The 25,392-nt window shown below is 45.7% G+C and overlaps 1 protein-coding gene across 3 annotated transcripts in view; it reads left to right on the top strand.

Annotated features, from left to right (window-relative positions):
* Positions 1-25,155, top strand: part of RRN3 (RRN3 homolog, RNA polymerase I transcription factor) — a 1,162,251-nt gene extending 1,137,096 nt beyond the window's left edge. The window contains exons 15-17 of one of the 3 annotated variants that reach the window (XM_082260367.1): positions 6,520-6,672; positions 23,713-23,797; positions 24,934-25,155. In XM_082260367.1, the coding sequence (XP_082116493.1) occupies positions 6,520-6,672; positions 23,713-23,797; positions 24,934-25,092 (397 nt within the window). In that variant the 3' untranslated portion in view covers positions 25,093-25,155. The remainder of the gene's footprint in view (positions 1-6,519; positions 6,673-23,712; positions 23,798-24,933) is intronic. The other 2 variants (XM_082260368.1, XM_082260369.1) reach the window with 2 other exon arrangements.
* Positions 25,156-25,392: the final 237 nt, after the last annotated feature.

Below are 25,392 nucleotides of genomic sequence, written 5' to 3'. Positions count from 1 at the left end.
ATCTGTATTTATTGGCTACTGCTACAATTTAAGGTATATTGTTTCCCCTTTCCTCTTCCCCACCCCCTTTTTTTTCATTGAGTTCTTTGCTTCCTGCTCATGATATCTTTGCTTTTAGATTTCTGTGCTTCTCTCCTGATGAAACGAAACTGTGTCTTTGCGAAACGCGCCGAGGCTCATCTAGCACAGACTATTGATATTGTTGATGCGTTGATTTATAAGTATATTTGTACTATGGAAATGCTTAATGTTCATTGGTAATGATCATCTTTGTCATGTGTAATATTATGTATCTTTTAGAGATGTCTTACTATAAACTTATGTGATTTTACCTATTCTTGCATGTCTCGTTAAGTCCCCTGGGCCCTCAATTTCTTTTGTTTCTATGCAGCAATATTGGGACCGAGACACGCAGGCTCCCCACACGTCGGCTCAAACCTTCTCAGCTTATATTATTTCCCTCCTGTCTGGTGAGGCGTCTCCGCCAAGAGTCTGCTTCAGTGGGATAGTATGCGCTTAATTTTCGTATACTAACTGCTGAGCTGAGCTGGAATAATGATGCCTTAGTTACAATTTTTTTACATGGCCTCTCTGACAGAGTGAAGTATTAATTAGCGGTAAGAACTGTCCCCAGTGATCTGGACAATGTCATCTCCTTGTGTAACCAGATCGATATTCGATTTCAGGAGAGGAACCTAGAGAAAAGACGCTAGCAGTCCTTGGTCCTTAGTCAGCCTGAGTGCCCTTCTCTTCGACCTGTGGAGCATCCCCTGCCAGCTGAGGAACCTATGCAGCTGGGTTGGGCCAGTCTATTTTCCGAGGAATGTGCTAGGTGCAGAACTCTGGGCCTGTGTCTCTATTGTGGAAAAAAAGGTAATTTTCGTGACACCTGCTCACTTCGTCCGGGAAACACTCGGGTCTGATACATCTGGAAGGTGGAGTATTGGACCCAGAAATATCATCTTCACCTTCTCTCTGAATCTTTCCCTTTCGCCCCTCACCACCCTGCTGGGGGTCTTTGCGTTTGATTGCACTGTTCTTTTTGAGGGCCCTATTCGCTTTTAAACCCTGCCTGTTAAGATGTCGGTAGGGGTACTCCACCTTATCCTACCTAAGGCCTCAACCCCTATCATATTGGGCCTTCCTTGGTTACAGCTCCATTCTCCACATGTTGACTGGACTTCTGGGCAGATCCTGGCTTGGGGTCCTTATTGTTTCTCTCCCTGCCTTCTCAAGATTGCCCCAAAGGAGAAACTTCCTGTTGTTACCACATCAGTATCTTCTGCTTTGCATATAGCGATTTCCGGGATGTGTTCTGCAAAATATTAATTTAGGTGCTTCCTCCTCACAGGTCCTTTGACTGTGCTCTTGACCTTGTTCCTGGAGTAACTCTGCCCAGGGGTCGTACCTACCCCCTGTCCATCCCAGAGACCCAGGCCATGTCGAAGTATGTTGCTGAAAATCTAGAAAAAGGATTCATCCGGAAATTCTCTTCGTCTGCAGGAGCAGGGTTTTTTTTGTTGTCAAAAAAGATGGTAGTTTAAGACCCTAAATTGACTATCGAGGCTTGAATGTGGTGACAATCAAATTGTGATACCCCTTACTATTAATATCTGAACTAGTGCCTACAACCTGATCCGGGAAGGTGATGAATGGAAAACCGTATTTAACACGAGAGATGCACATTACGAATACTTGGTTATGCCCTTTGGACTGTGTAATGCCCCAGCTGTGTTCCAAAGCGTTGTTAACAAAATTTTCAGGGATCTGCTATATCAGTTTGTTGTCATCCATCTGGATGATATTATCCTCTTTTTCTGAAAACCTGGTTGTTCACAAAAACCATGTCCGGATTGTACTCCAGTGCCTTAGAGAGAATAATCTGTATGCCAAGTTGGAAAAGTGTTCTTTTGAATATTCAGGTCCTGTTTTTAGGCTGTTTTGTCTCTAGTGTGGGTCTTCGTATGGACCCTGGAAAGTTCTCGGCCGTTACTTGCTGGCCTCCTCCTGCCAGCCTCAAGCGACACAACACTTTCTTGGGTTTACAAATTATTACAGGCAGTTTTTTAGGAGTCATTCTTTCATATCTGTACAGATTATCGCCTTAAACAAGAAGGGTGAGAATGCCAAGGAGCTGTCTCTGCATTTCATCAGTTAAAACAGGCCTTTGTTTCTGGACCTCTCTTGAAGAGACCTAATCCTGGGGAGCCATTCTTTATTGAAGTGGATGCTTCTTTGTCTGGGGTGGGAGCTGTGCTTCTTCAATCCTTTGAGGAAAAACATCAACCGTGTGTGTTTTTCTTTGAGACATTTTCTCAGGCAGAGAAAAATCACCCTATTGGCGCTTGGGAACGTCTTGCTATTAAATTGGCGTTCGAGGAATGGTATCATCTCTTGGAGGGTTCCTCTCATTCCATAACAATTTTTACTGATCATAAAAATCTACAGTACTTACAGAATGTCAAATGTCTGAATCCAAGACAGGCCAGGCGGAATCTTTTCTTTTCCCGTTTTAATTTCACTATTACATACAAACTTCTTTCCTGAAACAGTCAGGCTGATGCACTCTCTAGTGATGAGGAGCCCACCTCTGAACCTGAGCCGATCATTCCTACCTTATGCATTGTTGCCCATTCTACCACTCTGGAGTTACAAATTTCACCTGGCAAGACCTTCGTCGTCACTGAGCTAAGAGTTAAGATTCTTGGTTGGGGACTTAATTGCAAGCTGGCAGGTCATGCCGGACTCCTCCGATCCTTCCTTCTCATCAGTAGCCACAACTGGTGGCCTACTCTCCATTCGAATGTCAAAGACTACGTTAGAGCTTGTTATGTCTGTGCCCAGTCTAAATCCTCAATGCAAGCTTCTGCTTGTCTTTTCATGCCCTTGCCCATTCCTAAGCAGCCGTGGTCTGACATTGCTATGGACTTTATCACTGATCTTCCACCGTCTGAGAATTATACAATCATTTGGGTGGTAATCGATCGGTTCTCCAAGATGGCTCATTTTGTTCCTCTTCCTGGTCTCCCTTCTGCTCCTGCTCTGGTTCCCATTTTTGTTTGAGAAATCTTCCACCTCCATAAGGTTCCTTCCCACACAGGGGTGTTCAATTCACAGCTCGCTTTGGAGAGCCTTTTGCAAATCCCTCAATATTATCTTGGATTTTTCCTCTTTCTACCACCCTCAATCCAATGGACAGACTGAGAGGGTTAATCAGGAGTTAGAGGTCTTTCCCTGCACTTTAGTCTGCTGATCATGATGATTGGTCCTCTCTACTCCCGTGGGCAGAATTCTCTCACAATAATCATGTTAACATCAGTTCTGAGAAGACACTCTTTCTCACAGTTTATGGGCTCAGGATCCACCACAGTCAGCTGTGAGCCTGAGCTGGGAGACCCTGGGGTCTGCGACCTGGAGTCAGCTGCAGCCAAGTCTATCCTCCCCATCAGAGGCTCTGGTGAAAACCTGCTGGCTCTTAGACTCCACGCCCTGGGGAATCTTATGCTATAGCTCCCTGTCCAGGACCGTGGCTGTGACCCTGTGTAGCTACTTCTCTTCTCTGAGCCATCGACCCTCAGCAGTCAACCTCCGTGGTGCACTCCTTGTCACTTGGTCCCGCAGGAGACACTGACACTTTTATTGATAGAGAATTGCTTACAACCCCCCCGAACATTATATTTTTTCTGAAAGCAGAGGCCCTGGACAATAAAGTGGTGACTGTTGCAACTTTATTTTACACAATATATGCATAGTTGTTTATAAAATGCAAATACTAAGGAAATATATACTTATAGTGGCAAGAAAAGTATGTGAACCCCTTGATATTAACTGGTTTATGCAGTAATTTGCTAAAAACACTCGATCCACAAATTGAGGTCTGTTGGCTTTGAAGATCATATATGTACCTGCATTGAAAACTGGTAACAGGGGAGCACCCAAAGGGTGGTGATAAATAATGGATTTTCGAATGGTCTGCAGTTATAAATGGGGTACACCGGGGCTCTCTCCTGGGACCAATTCTGTTTAAAGCTGAACTCCAGCTTTTGATACCCATCACATAGCTGGCCCAAACAAACTATGTCCCTCAATAACATGTGAGGACGCTGGATGTCTGTATAATCTGTATGTAGCTGAGACCCCTGGTATAGTGTATAGTACAGTGTAACACTATACACTATACTATATACATTATATACTTTACACTATACTATATACACTACTATATACTTTATACTATACACTATACTATATACACTATACTATACACACTACTATATACACTATACTATAGGAGAGGAGCTGATACTATACATAGTAATGAAGCTGGCACAGTATTATAGGAGAGGAGACAACTGTACTATATCACACTGAACTATATTTGTGGACCCTACACCGTTCTATATCGCTCTTACGTTGTCGCTGGCGGTGATGGGCCAGTAGATTTCCTCCCCCCGGAATGGTGGTGAACTGTTGCAGTGACAACATGCTCAGCAGGCTGTCATCCCCCATGTATGGTACGACTCCCAGCTCTAGGCTGTGTACACTGTCCATCTGTCCACATGCTGGGATGAAGGCTCCAAGCATCATCCTGTCCTCCACACCCCGGACTGCCTCCCATCACACACCACAGGCAATAGGCAGGCCAGGTCGGCATATCTGCCCTTCCTAATGAGCTCCATTGAACGCAATAGGGGAGTGCCAAGGAGCCAGTAAGCCTGGAGAAAAGGTTTCTCTGTGTTTCTAACAGTCCTAATCATTTTTAGGACAGACGGTCTGTTGCTAGGCAGCTTAGGAAAAAAAATCATAATTGGACCTTGTTTTTTTCTAGTCTAGCTAGCAACAGCAGAGAGAGATATCGAAAAATATACAGATATATACAGTACAAAGTTTAAAACTCAACAGAAAAAATAATTATATTGTTTATTTTTATTTTTTTTCCTGCAAACTGGTGGGGGGGGGGAGTGGGCACTGCCCCAAGAGCCCCTATGGACTAGCCTCCACTGTGCATTATATGTTTTTGATTTTGTCATCTACTCTAAAGTATTTTACTCTGCTTTTTTTCAGGGGAAATGGGACCTAAATTTGGCTTTGTTTATTTTTATTTCCTTATTGATTATTGAGAATAAATAAAAAAAAAAAAAAAAAAACATTTTCCTGTAATTTTCCCAACACAACTTTTACATAATTTGCTCAATTTCATAAATGTACCCTAAAATATAATCAGCAAAATCTGTTAATTTAAATATCGTTATAATGCGACTTTTATGTATAACAATGGAATGGTGAAGCCCAAAGCTAATGTAAATCATCTTGAGCAACAAATCATTTTTTCTGTTTTGGCTTTGCCTAACCTAGCAAATTATTTTATTTAAAAAAAAAAAATTTCAGGGCAGATAGGGCATTAATTTGGTAGCAAATCTGGATATATATTTTTTATTTCCATGGGTTTTATTGAGAATAAATAGTAAAAAATTACATTCCAAAATATAAATAACAAAGTTTGTTGTAATATAGTGGAATAGTAAAGCTCAAAGTAAACACAAACATTTTACTTTAGGAGAGGTTTGTTCCCCTTTCAGTGCTACATTGAGACTCATGCAGAGGAAAAACAATTTTGCGTAAATTGTTAGTGTAACTTTAAATTGGATTGATGAGGGCACAAATTAGCATGACAGCAACTTTTTCACAGTAAAAATTAGAATCACCGTGTTTCCAATTACATAAGCATTTCATGTTTGTGCAGTGAGCACAAATATCATCCAGATCATTAATCATCATTGTTTCAGCTTAAGAAGTTTGCTGGGGTGGGGACAATTTTCTTGGCCTCATGCACATAGTCACTTTTGTACATACAAATTACAATTTGGGGCGTTTGGATTTCTGTGACCAAAGAGCACAGGTGCTGCCCATGTAAGCAGCAGATTTGCAATAGGAGATCAGTGCTATAAGTCATTTATTGGTGCTATATTCAGAGGTTGGGTCGGGCCATTTAGGAAATGGGAGTGCAATGACGTCACTCATGACATCACAACACATGAAAGTTGTGTTCCTGTGGAGCACTCTGTGAAAGTTTTAGAAGTCAAGGAGCTGATCGTTTCAGCTCATGAGCTTTGTGTGGGATGCTGGCTATCACATTAAGTCCGAGGTTTTTGCATTTACCCTAGCCGGGAGTCGCTGATCCCCACCACCAGTTTGAGATGGCACTGAGACCAAGTTTCTCCCTGTGCCATTTTAAAACAGCTGATCCGGTATGCAACCCCCGCCAGCCGTTCATATAGACTTGAAAAGGGTTTATTAAGGGCCCTTTGATTAGAAAGGCTTCTACTTTGTCAATTTTTATTTTATACCAGCTGCAATGTTTTATGCCAGTCTTGTAGCACATGTTCACAGCATATGCTGCTACTATAGTTTCTGTCCTGTATTTGTAGTATTATCAATGACTTTCGTCTTTCATTTAATTACTGATCTGCACTTTTCTGTGAATTTAGTCTGCAGTTTAATGTCTTGTTTGTTTCCTAGGAAATATCAGCTGGTGTTTTGTTACACCATCATAGAGAGAAACAACAGGCAGATGATCCCTATCATAAGAAGCAGCACTCTTGGCTCCTCTGTTCAGACGTGCACTAATCCACTGGACAGCTTTTTCCCTTTTGACTCGTGTGTATTGAAAAGGTTTGTTCAGCTTTTATATGAAAAACACATTATTTGATTCTAAATTATATGAGTTCCTAATTATATAATGTTCTGGACATACCTAACAACCCATGTACTGTAAAATGTAAAGCAGATTCCCAGATTTAGGCAATCTATACTGCTACTAAACTGCCTTAAGTCTGTGAGGTTTCCTATGGTAATGCTGGAGCAAATGGGATTACATGATCATCCATGCAACCATGATTAACAGCTTGCAGACTTCAATCTTGCCCTTTGCCTAATTGTAAAGAGTACAATACAGTAAACAGGATGCTGTGATATATTTGTTTGCAGTCTGCACAGGCAGAGAGGCTTTCTGTAGACAACTCTTATCTAGTTGAAATAAGTTGTTACATGTGTTTGCATTGCTGATCACAGTTCACAAACACTTCTCTGGGTAGCATAATACTGTATCTAGATGAGGGAGTATGTCTTTGATGGTTAGTAGGTCTTATGCTAGGTATTACACAGACAGGAAATGTGCCTGCACATAACTAAACAATAGGGAGAAGGGGGAAATTAAAGAACAACACAATTCTCCACCAAGCACACAAGGCAGAACGGGGACAGCAGATGGTAAAGAGGCAGCCGCAGTTCTTTTTTTTAAAGATATTTTTATTGAAATTTCAAACAGACCTACAAATACAACGAACCAACAAAAACAAGACCTTCTTAACAAAGAAGGGAAACAAAACATGTTGATGCCAACAAGCATTACCTAGATTGCTGATGCTCCCCGGTCACACCCCCCCCCCCCCCCCCGAACTAACAAGATAGGATAAGCTGTAAATTAACAAGACAAGAAGTACAAGTCAATACTCAAGAAAAGATATGTTTCACTCAACACTCGGAACGGCAGTTATAATACCTTATGGGGTAGCAGAAAAGGAACCCATCTCTACAGAGCTCGGAGGAGGCAGAGTGAGAGGACTGGATATCCAGCCATGCCAAATTTTATCAAACAGGTGTGGATGACCTCGCAACTCAAAGGTAAGTTTGTAAAGGGGAAGGCAGTTATTAATCAATTGAAGCCAGGCAGCAACCGTAGGTCCCGTAGGGCCCTTCCAGCACAGAAGAATCGCCTTCTTAGCATAAAAATACAGGATGCAAAGCAAGCGTTTGACGCGGCCTGAAACCAGCAGGTCATGTTATTGTATTACATTTATGTATTTATAGTTAGCACATGCAACGCACTTTATGGATGGTATTCACATACCCAGTTAATATTTGCACTTTAATATAGTGATGGTGACATATTTTTGCTGCTAGATTTTTGGTGACACTTTTAATACACAGTTTATATGTTTTATATGAGTATAAGGCACTTTTTAATACCCAGTTAACATTTGCACTCTGATATATTGATGGTGACATCTTTTGCTGCTATATTGTTGGTGACACTTTTAATACACAGTTTATATGATTTATATGGGTATAAGGCACTTTTAAATATATTATAGTACACCAAACAGTGGGGTTGTACAGCCCCCACCACCAGAGGTTAGCGCAGTTTCTTCCAACCTTTTGCACATACCCATCTCAGAAATTATATCCCAGAGGCGCGAGTGAAAACACACACATACTGCCAGACCCTGTATGTCAGACGCAGAAAGGATACGGACAACCAGAGGTTCAATGGCTAAGGCAAACAAAAGTGGGGATAACGGTCATCCCTGCCTCGTACCCCTGGAGATGGAGAATTCCGAGGAGATCGCAGCATTCACCCTAACTCGAGCAACAGCATCAGTGTAGAGAAGTTTAATCCAGGCAATCATGCGGGGACCAAACCCATATTTCTGTAAAATTTTAAATAAATACGGCCATTCTACACTGTCAAAGGCCTTACAGGTATCTAAGGAAACAATGACACGGGTCGAGGAATTAGGATGTGGGTACAGTGAGTTATGGAACAATCTACGGATATTCATTCGGGTAGAGCGACCCGGGATAAACCCTCCCTGGTCATCCTGTACCAATGAAGGAATAATCCTATTCTATCGGTTGGCCAGCACTTTGGCAAGAATTTTCACATCTACGTTAATCAATGATATGGGTCTATAAGAATCACAATGTAGAGAATCTTTACGGGGTTTAAGAAGTAGAATAATCAAGGCCTCACGCATAGACGGGGGAAGCACCCCAGCTGCCATGGCAGCATCAAAGGTGCGGAGGAGGTGAGGGCTAAGGAGGTGTTTAAATGAATAATACCATTCAGGGGGAAATCCGTCAGGTCCAGGGGTCTTATGTTTGGGCATCTGTCCGATGGCAGCCTCTATCTTCTCTATCTGGAGTGGGGCCTCAAGGTCCTCAGCATCCTGAGCCGCCAGAGAGGCGAGGGTAATGTCAGTAAGGTAGAGAGACAGGGAGGCATCATCATAGTGGGCAGTGGAGGTATAAAGGTCAGCAAAAAAGGAGACAAATGCTTCTAGAATGGCCGATGGAGCATCCACCACCTCTGTCGGGGAAACACGAATCCTCGGGACAGAAGTGGGAGAATACTCGGGATGAGCCAAATAGGCCTACAGCTGTCCTGCCTTATTACCATGTTCAAACTATTTTTGAGAAGTATACAGCATACATTTTTGAGTAAGGTGTAGTAGGCGGAGCTCATAATTTCTACGGGCCTGAAGCCACTTAGCATGTGTGGACAGAGAGGGCCGGTCTGCATAGGCTCCCTCAGCCTCAACCATAGCAGTCTCTAGCTCTTCAGTGCAAATTGTATTATTTTTACGGAGGATACCCGTAATAGACATAAAGGTATCCCGGGCAGAAGGCTTAAACGCCTCCCACACAGTCAAGGAGTCCGCAGTAAGCAGGTTCGTTTCCCAATATTCCGAGACCCCCTTAGTGCAGGCGCCCAGAACCGTAGGGTCAGACAGCCAGTGTGCAGTGGAGGACAGGAGGCCGGCAGAATGGAGAGTTCCACCAGCACTGGGGCATGATCCGAAATCCCACGAGGAAGGATGGATGCCCCAGTGATGAGTGGAAGGGTATGAGAGGGAGGAAAAACCATATCTATACGAGACATAATTTTAAAGGAATCAGAGTGACACGTATATTGCCTAACGTCTGGGTGTTTCCAGCTCCATACATCTATCAAACCATATACCTGAATCCAGTCCAGCAGGGACTGGAAAATACGGCCCTCCCCCCGCAAGCGGTCCATGGCCGGGTCAATAACTGCATTAAAGTCCCCCACATAGAGAACATGACCCATGGGGGAATCCAGGATGAAAGAAGTGACTTTGTGAAGCAGGTCTGCTGAGAATGAGGGGGATATATAGGTTGATTAAATTAAGAACAGAACGGCCAATCTGCAGGGACAACAGGACATACCTGCTTTCCGGGTCCGTCCTCACGCGAAGCACCTCTGCTGAGAGGGACCTAGCAACAAGGACAGAGACCCCCCTAGAATAAGAAGTGTGGAAGGCGTGGTAAGAACGAGCAATCCAAGCTCTTTTAAGGGCTAAATGTTTAGGAGCCGTAAGATGAGTTTCCTGGAGACAAATAATATGTGGTTTATACTGTTTGAGGAAGGAGAAGACCAGGGACCGCTTGTGAGGAGATTTCAAACCCCTGACGTTCCAAGAAACAATTTTCAAAGAATTAGACATATTGACTTCAATTTTCTTATGAACTGAGGTGCCCTCCAGCTGTGAAGCCACAGACACCACCGAGGGGGGGGGGGGGGGTAGAAGCAACCACACAACGGGGGCGACACAAAGGGAGCACCAGCAAGCAAAAAGTGGTAAAAAAAAACCCACGTAAGTTAGATCAAAAACAAGAATAAACCCAACCCCCCCACCCCGCTCTTCCATCCCAACCATAGAGAGCCTAGGATCCCAATAACGGTTAGCAGTCAAAACCCTTATGATGCGAACATCAACCCAGCATAGGGGCAAAGGAAAAAAACCTGGGGGAGCAGGACAAGAAAAAAGATCCTGCCTCAAAAAAAGGGGAAGGGGGAAATAAAATAACACAGAGACACCTTCTGCATTCCTCTGTCAGTAGAAAATGAACTGTCATGCCGGCAAGTAAAGTCACCCCGGGGATCCAGGAATGAGCTAGGGGTCCTCAGCAACAAGCAGGATAGCAGACAACGACAATTCAACAGGAGAGCAGTGTTTAAAGCCCGAGAAGAACAAACAGGGCTGACAGGTCCCGCAGCAAGGATGGATCAGGAGGAGAGTCCACAAAGGCACTTCAGGAACTGGGAAGTAAAGTGCATCAGGAGTCCAGAAACACAGACGAAGGGGAGCACAATTAGCGATGCCAAGATCTTTGAGAACTGCCAAAGGTGTCAAACAGCCAGGTAGATGCTTCACCAGGAGTGTTGAAGAATATGGGCTTATGAGCATGAATAACTTTCAGCTTGGCCGGAAACAGCATGGAGTAAGGAATCTTTTGTTCGCGGAGCCTAGCCTTGACCGATGCAAATGAGGCCCTCTGCTTCTGGACATCCGCCGAAAAATCTGGATGGTTTGACCATTGAATTGTAGTTCACCCTTCAGGCGGGCCGCCCTCAAGATAGCCACCTTGTCCTGAAAGTTGAGGATGCGGGCGATAATGGAACATGGGGGTGCCCCTGTTGGTGGGGGGGCGAGGAGGAGTGCGATGCGCCCGTTCAATAGCAAAGGAGGCAGGGAGAACGTTAGGGCCCAGAGCAGATTGCAACCAGGATAATAAGAAATCTTCAGGCGCAGACCCTTCAGAGCACTCAGGAAACCCCACAAAACGCAAGTTATTGCGGCGGGACCTGTTTTCCAAATCATCAATTTTGACGCGCAGCACCATGAGTTCACCTGAAGTTTCCCGCACAGTAACTGACAAGGGATTAGTGTCCTCCACAGTGCTAATGCACTCTGCAGCAGCCCCCACTCTCTCCCTTAAATTCTGTACATCGTATTTAAGCAAGGAAAAGTCAATATGGATAGTTCCAATCCTAGCAGTAAGGGAGGCCTTGCAATCTTGAATAGCTGACATGATTTGACCCAGGGTAGGCTCAGCAACAGGCTCACCTTGTGTATCCAGCGGAGGGAAGGCATCAGCCTCACATGCAGGGGAGGAAGGTTGAAGCTCAGGGAGACAGTGGAGCGTGGATGAGAAAAGATCTTTCTGTGAAGCTGCGACAGGCAGAGGGGCCTTGCAGGCTGAGGAGGAGCGCAGGTCACCGGCGCCATTTTGGCTGAGGAAGCGGTCCATCATTCCGGCCGATGTTGCGGGTTTTTGAGGGCCAATCTTCACCATAGCAGGGAGGCAGGGTGTACCTGAGGTCCAGAGGAGTCAATCGAGGTATGTGCCAGGGCAATCGGTGCAGGATAGCATGCAGGATGGAAAGAGGAAGCGAGGAGCTCAGAGTTTAGTGTGTTGTTCGGTCCGCCGCCACGCCCCCCCCCCCCCCCAGCCGCAGTTCTTCTTTAAAAAACTAGCACAATATGCCAATTACTTCAACTTGTAAAGATACATTATTGAACATGCACAGAGCATGTGCAAACCTGGCTCAAAAGATTTTGAAATGCAGCCTGTCTTGCTGGCTAATGGTTGGTGTGTGTGACTTGCTGAAATTGCTTTCTTTGTGTGTGATTGCGCTGACTGTGCATGGCATGCTTTGTGTGCATTACATTTGCTCTCTGACTGCCCATGTTCTGAATATGCATGCATGCCCTGACGTCTTGTGTCTGTGCATAATATCTGTACTTCAAGTGTGCAGACACTCCAGTGTTTGCACAGCAGAGTAAAACTGATCAGGTTTAGAAAGAGTAGCAACATACAGAAGGAGAATGTGTCATTGTAAATTTGAACTAGGTAGGAAAATATGGTACAGCCAATGGTGAGAAATTTCCTTCAATCTAGGGAGGCGAAGCCTTAAAAATGAATAGATCTATGCTTTGCTTATGTTTTTTAAATAAAGATGCTTTTATATTTCATTGTAATCATTGCCACTCCAAATGGTGTATATCCCTCGCGCCTATGGATGTCCTATTGGGGGGGGATAATAAATAGTGTATGAACAAACGTGGGGGAGGGGGTCGTGATAACAGCTGCTATAGGATAAGTAGTAGATGAAAAAGAAAACCCCAGAGTATTTGGGATTTATTATAGCGCTTGCTAGTACTAGCCAGGGATGGCTTGTCAATAACCTGGGTAAAAATATTGGGCAAAATAAAGTGCTAGAATGATCAAATAAATAAACTCAATATATAAACAGGTATGTGCGTGTAACATGTGACTGGATAATAATAAATCACAGTACTATTCACAATATAAAAATCGCAATGTGAAAATTAATAAATATGTCACAATAAAAACCACACGTGTGCCATAAAGTGCAAAATAGTGCCAAAAAAGTCCAAATAAAAAGTTCATAAGTGACTTTGGTGCATGAATAAAAACTTCAGTGCCAAGTTAGGGAAAGTGCAGGTGCTTTGTGCTGGGTCCTCCAGTAGTCCAACTGCTGGTACTTGTGGTATTGGCCTTATGGAATAATGGGGGGTATGCACTCACCAGAAGTTGTGGGTCTTAAATACCATACGGTGGAAAGACCTTTAGAGCCTTATGGCCTCCTAGGCCGGGAAGGTGACTGCTGGGCTTTATAGTCCCCTACGATCCAGGGTCCCTCTCCTGGATAATCTGGATCCTCAGGGTCCAGGCAGGGTAAAGAATAAAATGCTCCAGATAGTGCAGTACCGTTAAAAATATCCTTTAATAAGTATTTGCTGAATGCACAGTACAAAAAGGTATAAAATCTTGGAATTGCGTCTGCTGGAAATGGTGCCTGTGAGTGGAGAGCGGTAACTACCGGCTTGCGCTCCACCAGGCTCCCAGAACGTGCAGCGTGCGTTCCACCTGATGCGCGTTTCGTCAGAGCGTATGACGTCTTCAGACACTTTTCTACAATGTAAAGTAGTGAGCGTACAGCTTGTATAACAGTGTAAATTTGCTGTCCCCTCAAAAAACCTCCACACACAGCCATTAATGTCAAAACTGCTGGCAACAAAAGTGAGAAAACCCCTAAGTGAAAATGCCCAAATTGGGTCAAATTAGCCATTGTCCCTCCCCAGTGTCATGTGACTCATTCGTGTTACAAGGTCTCAGGTGTGAATGGGGAACAGGTGTGTTAAATTTGGTGTTATCGCTCTCACTCTCTCATACTGGTCACTGGAAGTTCAACATGGCACTTCATGGCAAATAACTCTGAGGATCTGAAAAAAAAGAATTGTTGCTCTACATATAGATGGCCTCGGCCAGTGATGGCAAACCTTGGCACCCCAGATGTTTTAGAACTACATTTCCCATGATGCTCATGCATTCTGCTGTGTAGTTGAGCAACGAGGGAAATGTAGTTTCAAAACATCTGGGGTGCCAAGGTTTGCCATCACTGGCCTCGTGTATAGGAAGTTTGCCAAGACCCTGAAACTGAGCTTCAGCACGATGGCCAAGACCATACAGCGGTTTAACAGGACAGGTTCCCCTCAGAACAGGTCTTGCCACGGTCGACCAAAGGAGTTGAGTGCACGTGCTCAGCGTCATATCCAGAGGTTGTCTTTGGGAAATAGACGTATGAGTGCTGCCAGCATTGCTGTGGAGGGGTGGGGGGTCAGCCTGTCAGTGCTCAGACCATACGCCGCACACTGCATCAATTTGGTCTGCATTGATGTTGTCCCAGAAGCAGTGTTGCCAACCGCCCATAAATTTACGGGCAGCCCCGTAAATTTTAGGCCATTTTCGGGCTGCAAGTAAATGCCCGTTACAGGCAGCGGCGCCCGTAAAAAAGATGGCAGAACGGCTGCTGCGCAACTGTGCATGCGCCGTTCCGAAGCCTGTAGGGCTCGGGAAAGCTCGCCTAGTTCTGGCTGGGTGGGCGCATGCGCAGTGACGAACTGGTGATGGTCGGCGCCATTTTTAAAAGAAAGACGGTGACACTGTCTCGCTGGCGCTGCGGCTAGAGAAGAGGAGGACACTCATGTGAGAACTGGGGCAGAGAAGTACAGTGCTATGGGGGCAGAAAAGGACAGTGCTGTTGGGGCAGAAAAGGACAGTGCTGTGGGGGCAGAAAAGGACAGTGCTGTGGGGGCAGAAAATGACAGTGCTGTGGGGGCAGAGGACAGTGCTGTGGGGGGGCTAAAAGCAGAGGGCAGAGAAGGACAGTGCTGTGGGGGGGCTAAAGGCAGGGGGCAGAGAAGAACAGTGCTGTGGGGGGGCTAAAGGCAGGGGGCAGAGAAGGACAGTGCTGTGGGGGCTAAAGGCAGGGGGCAGAGAAGGACAGTGCTGTGGGGGCTGAAGTGTGGGCAGAGAAGGACAGTGCTGTGGGGGCTGAAGTGGGGGCAGAGAAGGACAGTGCTGTGGGGGCTGAAGTGGGGGCAGAGAAGGACAGTGCTGTGGGGGGCTAAAGGGGGCAGAGAGGACAGTGCAGTGGGGACAGAGAAGGACAGTGCTGTGGGGAGGCTAAAGGCAGGGGGGCAGAAAAAGATAGTGCTGTGGGGGCTGAAGTGGGGGAAGAAAAGGACAGTGCTGTGGGGGCTGAAGGGGGCTGAGAAGGACAGTGCTGTGGGGGCTGAAGGGGGCAGAGAAGGACAGTGCTGTGGGGGCTGAAGGGGGCAGAGAAGGACAGTGCTGTGGGGGCTGAAGGGGGCAGAGAAGGACAGTGCTGTGGGGGCTGAAAAGGGCAGAGAAGGACAGTGCTGTGGAGGGCTAAAGGGGGCAGAGAAGGACAGTGCTGTGGGGGCTGAAGGGGGCAGAGAAGGACAGTGCTGTGGGGGGCTAAAGGGGGCAGAAAGGACAGTGCATTGGGGGCAGAAAAGGATAGTGCTGTGGGGGCTGAAGTGGGGGAAGAAAAGGACAGTGCTGTGGGGGCTGAAGGGGCAGAGAAGGACCGTGCTTTGGGGGCTGAAGGGGGCAGAGAAGGACAGTGCTGTGGGGGCTGAAGGGGGCAGAGAAGGACAGTGCTATGGGGGCTGAAGGGGGAAGTGAAGGACAGTGCTGTGGAGGGCTAAAGGGGGCAGAGAAGGACAGTGCTGTAGGGGGCAGAGAAGGACAGTGCTGTGGGGGGCTAAAGGGGGCAGAGAAGGACAGTGCTGTGGGGGCTGAAGGGGGCAGAGAATTACAGTGCTGTGGGGGGCTAAAGGTGGCAGAGAAGGACATTGCTGTGGGGGCTGAAGGGGGTAGAGAAGGACAGTGCTGTGGGGGGCTGAAGGGGGCAGAGAAGGGCATTGCTGTGGGGGGCTAAAGGGGGCAGAGAAGGACAGTGCTGTGGGGGCTAAAGGGGGCAGAGAAGGACATTGCTGTGGGGGGATGAAGGGGGCAGAGAAGGACATTGCTGTGGGGGCTGAAGGGAGCAGAGAAGGACAGTGCTGTAGAGGGTATATGAAGGTGGGCAGAGGAGGACTCTGCTGTGGGAGGGTGATGTAAAGGGTGGCAGAGGTGGAGGGTGAAGGGGGCAGATTAGGACACTACTGTTGGGGGCGGAATGGGGTGTACGCATCCTCTGACCACCTCCTGTAGTATGTCCGCAGTCTCTGACCACCTCCGGTATCATGTCTGCAGCCTCTAACCATCTCCTGTATGATGTTCGCAGCATCTGACCACCTCCCGTATCATGTCCACAGCCTCTGACCACCCTCAGGTAAGTGACAGCGCCGCCAGGCCAGTCTAAGAGGGCGGTCACTGATGTAAGGGCTGGGTGAATACAATAATGTAAGGGGGAACTGATATAAAGGTTTCCCCCTTATGGCAGGGAATCCCCCCCCCCCTTATCTTAGTGTGATTAATCTGCGGAAGGTGGTCTCTGGTCACCAGAGTCCCCCCTCCCCCCGCATCAGAGTTCCTGATATTCCTCTCTATGTCAGAGTTTGCAGGATTCTCCCCTTACATTGCAAGGAGGAACTCTGCGAACCCTGATGTGAAAGGGAGCTCTGATGTAAAGAGCAAAGCTGCAGACCCTGATGTAAGTGGGAACTCTGATGTAAAGGGGAATGCAGTGGACTCTGATATAAAGTGGTTTCTGGTCACCAGAGCACCTGCTTACATCAGAGTTCCCCCTTAAATCAAGATCTACAGCATTCCTCTTTATCTCAGAATTACACTGTAAGGGGGAATCCTGCACACTCTGATATATGGAGGAACTCTGTACTGGCTGGGTTATATTAATCTGACCTTCATGTAAATTGAGAAATATGGTTTTTGACTTTTGTTTAACTTAATCACATTGCTAATAGCACTATCTACATGTTTATAGTATAAGTATTGATATTTGCAGGATTTAGCACTGAAAACGGCAATTTTATGTACATTTTTGCAGTGCCAGTAAAAAATTGGTGCCGTTTGTAAATTTTGTCGTTCTGCCAGTAAATTTCACTCCGGGGGGGTCTGCAACACTGCCCTAAAGGAAGCCTCATCTAAGGGTGATGCACAAGAAAGCATGCAAACAGTTTTCCAAAGACAAGCAGACTAAGGAAATGGATTACTGGAACCATGTCCTATGGTCTGATGAGACCAAGATAAACGTATTTGATTTAAATGGTGTCAAGCATGTGTAGCAGCAACCAGGTGAGGAGTACAAAGACAAATGTGTCTTGTCTTGCCTACGGGATCATTAGTTCTACAGTGCCTTGCGAATGTATTTGGTCCCCTTGAACTTTGCGACCTTTTGCCACATTTCAGGCTTCAAACATAAAGATATAAAACTGTAATTTTTTGTGAAGAATCAACAAGTGGGACACAATAATGAAGTGGAATGACATTTATTGGATATTTCAAACTTTTTTAACAAAAAAATGAAAAATTGGGCATGCAAAATTATTCAGCCCCATTAAGTTAATACTTTGTAGCGCCACCTTTTTCTGCTATTACAGCTGTAAGTCCCTTGGGGTATGTGTCTATCAGTTTTGCACATCGAGAGACTGACATTTTTGCCCATTTCTCCTTGCAAAACAGCTCGAGCTCAGTGAGGTTGGATGGAGAACGTTTGTGAACAGCAGTTTTCAGTTCTTTCCACAGGTTCTCGATTGGATTCAGGTCTGGACTTTGACTTGGCCATTCTAACACCTGGATATGTTTATTTGTGAACCATTCCATTGTAGATTTTGCTTTATGTTTTGGATCATTGTCTTGTTGGAAGACAAATCTCCGTCCCAGTCTCAGGTCTTTTGCAGACTCCATCATGTTTTCTTCCAGAATGGTCCTGTATTTGGCTCCATCCATCTTCCCATCAATTTTAACCATCTTCCCTGTCCCTGCTGAAGAAAAGCAGGCCCAAACCATGATGCTGCCACCACCATGTTTGACAGTGGGGATGGTGTGTTCAGGGTGATGAGCTGTGTTGCTTTTACGCCAAACATAACGTTTTGCATTGTTGTCAAAAAGTTCGATTTTGGTTTCATGTGACCAGAGCACCTTCTTCCACATGTTTGGTGTGTCTCCCAGGTGGCTTGTGGCAAACTTTAAACGACACTTTTAATGGATATCTTTAAGAAATGGCTTTCTTCTTGCCACTCTTCCATAAAGGCCAGATTTGTGCAGTATGCGACTGATTGTTGTCCTATGGACAGAGTCTCCCACCTCAGCTGTAGATCTCTGCAGTTCATCCAGAGTGATCATGGGCCTCTTGACTGCATCTCTGATCAGTCTTCTCCTTGTATGAGCTGAAAGTTTAGAAGGACGGCCAGGTCTTTGTAGATTTGCAGTGGTCTGATACTCCTTCCATTTCAATATTATCCACCTGGGCACTTTCTTCACCCTTTGGTTATTTCTTTTCATTCCCTGAACCATATTCATGTCTCTGATACATTTAATATATATATGACCATTATCATTTTGGCTGCTATCATACAGGAAGTAGCTGCTCACTTACCTACATGTATACTCTTTCATTTAGAGACTGGCCAGGTGTTTGATTGACATACCTACAACACATTCTCATTGCTCTCCTTGAGTCGATTACTCCTGGCCTCGATGTCAGAGGCAGTGAAAGTGGTGGTGCCGAAACCGGGGCAAGACCCAGAGCTCTGCGCCTCGTACAGGCGGATTTCCCTCATCAACATGGATGCCAAGGTATTTGCAAAGATCTTAGCAATGCGGCTCAACTCGGTCATCTTGTCCCTTATCCATGGGGATCAAATGGGGTTTATGCCGGCTGTATACTAACATCTCCCACGTGGGGGCGACCGGCTCTGCTGGAGTCGTGGCCTCTCTGGACGCAGAGAAGGCCTTCGACTCGGTGGAGTGGGGGTTCCTTTGGGGAGTCCTCGCCAGCTTCGGGTTTGGTCCCAAATTTATATTGTGGCTGCAGCTTCTGTATGAGGCTCCTAGGACTAGAGTCCGTACCAATGGCACTCTTTCGCCCAGCTTCTCCCCTGCGCCGTGGGACTAGGCATGGTTGCCCACGGTCCCCTGGCCTCTTTGCCCTTGCCATAGTGCCCTTGGCCATTTTGCTCAGGTCCTCCCCCACCTTAGGGGGGTTGCAGGTGGGCCCCGTTTTGGAACAAGTCTCCCTCTATGCGGATGATGCGCTTTTGTACCTACCTGACGAGGCGGACTCCTTGGGGTTGGCATTGACGATTCTTGATCAATATGGCTCCTTTTCCGGTGTTCGTATAAACTGGGGGAAATCTCTTTTATTTTCTCTTTCGTCAGCCCCCCCCCTCCTGCCTCTGCCCTGGTGCCCTTACAGTGGGTCACGAGGTTCCGATATCTTGGGATTGAGGTCCAGAGGGAGCTTACTTGTTATCTGGAAGATAATGTGTATCCTATCCTGCAACAACTAATTGTCCGCTGCCAGACCTGGAAGTCTTTGCCCTTAACACCGGTGGGCAGGATCAATCTGATCAAGATGATCTTCCTGCCTAAATTCCTATATGTCTTTAGAAATACCCCGATGCCAATCCCTAATGCTTTTTTCACTAAATTAGATCGGGTCCTGGTGGGATTTATCTAGGCGGGCTCTACCTCGAGTACCCTGCAACTTCCGTTGTCTCTTGGGGGATTCGTAATGCTATTGGCGGCGGTGTTGGTCACAGTGCGCTGGTGGTTTGCGCAGCCGAGGGATAATCCGGCAGTGGGATTAGAGGCGGCGATCCTGGGTTCATATGCTGCGCTTAGCAACTTGGTTTTCCGAGGTCCCGGGGCCCACCAAGTGTTGACGGTGCTGATGTGGACTACGCTTAGGGTCTGGAAACTAATGTCGATGGTGGTGGCAGACCCCAACACTGTCTCGCCGGAAACCCCCAATTACCGCACTTTCATTCCATACCTGACCCTGGTCTGTGGCACAGGTACGGCATCGCCAAACTTCAGCATATTATGTCGGCTGGTGGGTTACTCACCTTCCCACTACTTAAATCCATGTTTGGCCTTCCATCTTCTATGTTGTTCAGTTACTTGCAACTGAAGCACGCAGCCCAATCCCAATTTACCACGGACATCATGTTGGCACCTAACACGGAGCGCTTCCTTACAACCAAAAATGCGGACCGCATCCTCTCTTCAGTGTACCTTAGGATCTCTAGTAAGACCGAGGCTCGTGACACTAGGCTCTTTTCCCTCTGGAAGGAAGATATCCCCTCATTAGACACGGAGGATTGGGAGGAGGAGGGTCCGGGATGTTATGTACCTAGCATGATATCGGCGAGGGATAGGTTCATTCAGCTCAAATTCCTTCATAGGGCGAACTATACTCTGCAGAGGGTGGCTAAGATTTACCCCGGGGGCTCTGATGTGTGCCTTAGGGGCTGCAGTCAGGTTGGCACGTTTCTTCATATGGTGTGGTCCTGTCCAAGCATACAGGACTACTGGCGGGTGGTGTTCACTGAGATCCAGGATATGGGAGTTCCCTCCATGGTTTTCGAACCTCAGGTGATATTGTTGGGGCTCTGTGAGGTGGTCTCTCCTAGAGTTCATATGCAATTGTTTGTGTTCTACCTTCTGTTTAATGCGAGGAAAATTATTTTGCTTAAGTGGAAGTCAGCTGACCCCCCCAGGTGACACATTGGAGGGCTTTAGTCAGTGGCAGAACTACCAGAGTCGCAGCAGTCACACTGGCGACTGGGCCCTGGGCGTTCTGCTACTGTGCGGGGGGCCCGCCGCCCCGCCCGTTCGTCTCTCGCTTTTCTGTGAAGGGCCCGCTCATTACGCTCTTCAGCTGTGAGCTGCCCATTCCTCTCCTGGCTCTGTCAGTGTCGGAGGCGCTGCCCCTCCCTCCCTCATTTGTTCCACCACTGGGGGAGGGAGCACCTGCCTGCTGGCCACTGAGTGGAGGCTGAGCAGGGACTGTCATTGTAGGGAGGTGGACAGTGACAGGCTGAAAGGGAGGCATCAGCTGAGCAGCTGACGACCAATAGATTTGGTCGTCCACCACTGATCCCCACCCCCCCTCACCACCACCGCTGCCACAGATCCCACTCCCCTCAACACCACCACTGATCCCCACCCCCCCCTCACCACCACCACCACTGATCCTACCCCCCTCACCACTGCCACTGATCCCACCCCCCTCACCATCTCCACCACTGCCACTGATCCCACCCACCTCATCACCACCACTGCTGGCACTGATCCCACCCCTCTCACCACCACCACCACTACCACTGATCCCACCCCCCTTACCACCACCACTGCTGGCACTGATCCCACCCCCCTCACCACCACCACTGCTGGCACTGATCCCACCCCCCCCTCACCACCACCACTGCTGCCACAGATCCCACCCCCCCCACTGCCACAGATCCCACCCCCCTCACCACCACCGCTGCCACTGATTGACCCCCATTACCCCTACCACCACTGCCACTGATCCACTCCCCTCACCACCACCATCGCTGCCACAGATCTCGCCCCCCCTCCCCACCACTTCCACAGATCCCACCTGCTTACCCCAACCACCACTGATCCCACCTGTTTACCCCCACCACCACTGATCCACCCCCCCCCCCCTCACCACCACCACCGCTGCCACTGATCAAACTTCCCTCACCACCACAGCTGACACAGATCCCACCCCCTCACTACCACCACTCCCACTGATCCCACCCCCCTCACTGCCACTGATCCCACCCCCTCACCACCTCCACTGCCATAGATCCCACCACCACCGCTGCCACTGATCTCACCCCCCTTACCCCCATCACCACTGATCCACCCCCCCCCCCACCACCACCACTGCTGCCACTGATCCAAGTTCCCTCACCACCACAGCTGCCACAGATCCCACCCCCCTCATTACCACCACTGCCACAGATACCACCCCTTCACCACCACCACTGCCACTGATCCCCCCCCCTCACCACCACTTCTGCCACTAATCCCACCCCCTTACCCCCACCACCAATGCCACTTTTCCACCCCCCTCACCACCACCACTCCACTGCTGCCACTGATCCCACCCCCCCCCTCACCACCACCACTGCTGCTACTCATCCCACATATATATTTGTTGTAATGTTAACCACTTGCCTACAGTGCACTTTCACCCCCTTCCTGCCCAGATTGATTTTCAGCTTTCAGCGCTCTCACACTTTGAATGACAATTACTCAGTCATGCAACACTGTACCCATAAAAAATTTGTGTCCTTTTTTTCACACAAATAGAGCTTTCTTTTGATGGTATTTAATCACTACTGGGTTTTTTATTTTTTGTGCTATAAATAAAAAAAGACTGAAAATATTGTGAAAAAACACATTTTTCTTTGTTTCTGTCATAAAATTTTGCAAATTAGTCATTTTTCTTCTTAAATTTTGGCCAAAATTTATACTGCTACTTATCTTTGGTAAAAATAACCCAAATAAGTGTATATTATTTGGTCTTTGTGAAAGTTATAGAGTCCACAAGTTATGGCGCTAATAATTAAAAATTTATCACACTTGATCACACCTGATGTACTGAAGGCCTATCTCATTTCTTGAGACACTAAAAAGTCAGAAAAGTACAAATACCCCCCAAATGACCCCTTTTTGGAAAGTAGACATTCCAAGGTATTTAATAAGGGGCATGGTGAGTTTTTTGAAGTTGTAATTTTTTCCCACAAGTCTTTGCAAAATGAAGATTTTTTTTTTTTTTTTTTTTACATATTGACGTATTAACAGGTTATTTCTCGTATACTTTTTCTAGTATACTTGCAATGCTGTCCAACGCACAGGGTGTCCACTTTATTTGCTTACTTCAGCACCACTGGTTACACAGAAGAGCACTTCCTGACTCCAGAAACTTAATTTTGTTAAAATTACCACATTTACAATATCCAGTGCTCCTAACCCAATATACATTTTTAAACATGCTAATATCTTAAATGCACCATTATACAAAATATCCAGTATCATAATGTTTTCTATGTATTTTCTATTTTTTCGACTTTGTTACTTTGTTATATACAGTTCTGATATTTTTGTATAATTTGTTTGTAGCTGACAAATGGGATATATTAGAAGCCTGAAATGCATTGGATATACAAAGAAATATAGCATCTTTGAAAAAAAAAAAAAAAAAAATTGCCATATACGGTTTGGAATAGAGCACTCAGTCTGTTGCACCACATGCCTTTTTTGGAACATGATGTGTTGTGCATGTGAGTAGCCAATACCTTTTTCAAGACAAGATTCTCTGTTTTTTGTTTTCCTTTCATACTAGAGAGGAGAGTAGAGAGTCTTGCGATGCATGAGCACTGAATGCGCAAAGTGTAAAGTGTGCAAGAACAATCTAGTTCTGCTGGCAGAATACAGGTGTGATTCTGCAAAGTAAGGAAGAAGTGGAACACTGAGGGGGAGAGCAGAGAAATTAGATGGTGTATACTTGCATAGGGTGTAAAGTCTAATGTTTGTGGATGCCTGCATTTATTCTCTGTAGAAAGAGAAAAATAATGTAAGCAGTGGGGCAGCTATTACTGTAGGACAAGAATGTGGGAGTGAGCTACATTGGCTTTTCTTGAGAAGGAGCCAAACCATTTATGTTGGCAATAACTCAAATTATGTTGTGTCTGTATCTGTCTGTTTTTATTTTTTTAATTTTCACTGCTAATTTTTAATTTTTAACAGGTGTAAGAAGGTTATAGATCCTATTTATCAGCCTTGGGAGGAGTCCAGTGTTGAAGAATTTAAAAGTCCAAAGAAACTGGTTCAGGTTGTTTTGTTGTATTTATCATGTTTTTATTACATTAACAAAAAATGGTTTTGAGGTTACTTTGAATTATTTTATTTGAATATGATTTTTAAAGCACTATCCTCTCTCTTGTGTTAACCATTTTTTCATTCTATTAGCCATTTTTACATAGGCTTTTTTTTTTTTGTACAAATTTCAAATTGATGAAAATGCATGGTAAATATTGTTTTTCCATTGATTTTTAAAGCACTATCCTCTCTCTCGTGTTAACCATTTTTTTATTCTATTAGCCATTTTTACATAGGCTTTTTTTTTTGTACAAATTTCAAATTGATGAAAATGCTTGGTAAATATTGTTTTTCCATGAAAATGTATTCTTTTTAACCATGTAACAAACTGTGTTTACCTAGATTTTCAGTTCACCCCCCAGTAATTTTTTTTAGACTAAAAACAAAAATGTGATCATTATATAATCAATTAGAATTATCTGCACCCTAAGCCTTTTTTCCTGTTTAATTTATTAGTGTTCACAAATACATTGAGAACCTTTTTTTCTTTCTTTTTACTGTGCATTATATACTTGTCTGCCACAGGCCAGTCTATTCTAGGAAAGGTTTTTTTTTTTTTTTAAGATTACAAGTCAGCATCATGTGTTTGGAAAACATTAAATTAGCTCTTTTGGCCCTACTTCTCCTGGGAATCACAGGGGTGCCCTTCGTTCTGCACTCCTGTGACCTGTTTTCAATCAGTCCAGGCACTGGAGATATCCCACCCCCTCCACAGCCTTGTGTTCCAGTGAACATTAGAGAGGCATTGCTCAGTTCTTGATGTAGAGGCGGCAGGGGACAGATGCAGTATTGGATCGCCGCTGCACCCACCTAGGAGAGTATGAATGTTAGTTTTTTCATACCCTGCACTATTCTTTTAAGCCAGTACCAAACTAGCATCTGGTTTTGTACCTTTTTCTTTTGGATTACAGGAACAAAACAGCAGAACTCATGCTAAACCCTGTATATTTGTTGGCTTACTTTTGCTGTCTCAGGCATTGTAAAAGTGTCTTTCAGTAACACTCATATTGTATTTTGTTTAAATTCCAATAGTAAAATGGTTATAAAGTGTATATATTTATATCTAACCATCTTCTGTACATACAGCAGGGTACAATTCCAGAAGATGATGATGATGATTTTCTTAAAGGAGAAATGCCACAGAATAATAGTGTTGAAATGACACCGGGTTCATATGACTCCTTCCTGAAAAGCCCTTTAAATAGCGTTGGATCTCCTCCAATCAAGTTTCTTCAGCGGCTCTTCTGAACATTGTTGCACTACAACAGTCTTAATTTGGATAACACAAAGAGTTGTTCAGCTTGGCAAATAGGACACAAGGCATTATAGGCTGTATATTTTGTTCAAGAAAGATATCTAGAGGGCATATTTTTACATAGTTACATTGGTCCAGCTTGGACCAATGTAACAGTGCATATACCATACCTGTGGGTTCCTTCTAGAAGCTGGAAATCCATGTAGCACACACCACTATCTTCTGGGTCCCATGCAGCGCCACTGCCCTGCTCCATTCTAAACACAGGATGGCTGCATTTCTCAATGAATGCA

This window comes from Pelophylax lessonae (assembly GCF_965119305.1).
Source record: "Pelophylax lessonae genome assembly, chromosome: 6".
NCBI classification, from domain to species: Eukaryota; Metazoa; Chordata; class Amphibia; order Anura; family Ranidae; genus Pelophylax; species Pelophylax lessonae.
The sequence above is the reverse complement of the archived record's forward strand: the minus strand, read 5'-3'. Positions and strand labels throughout refer to the sequence as shown.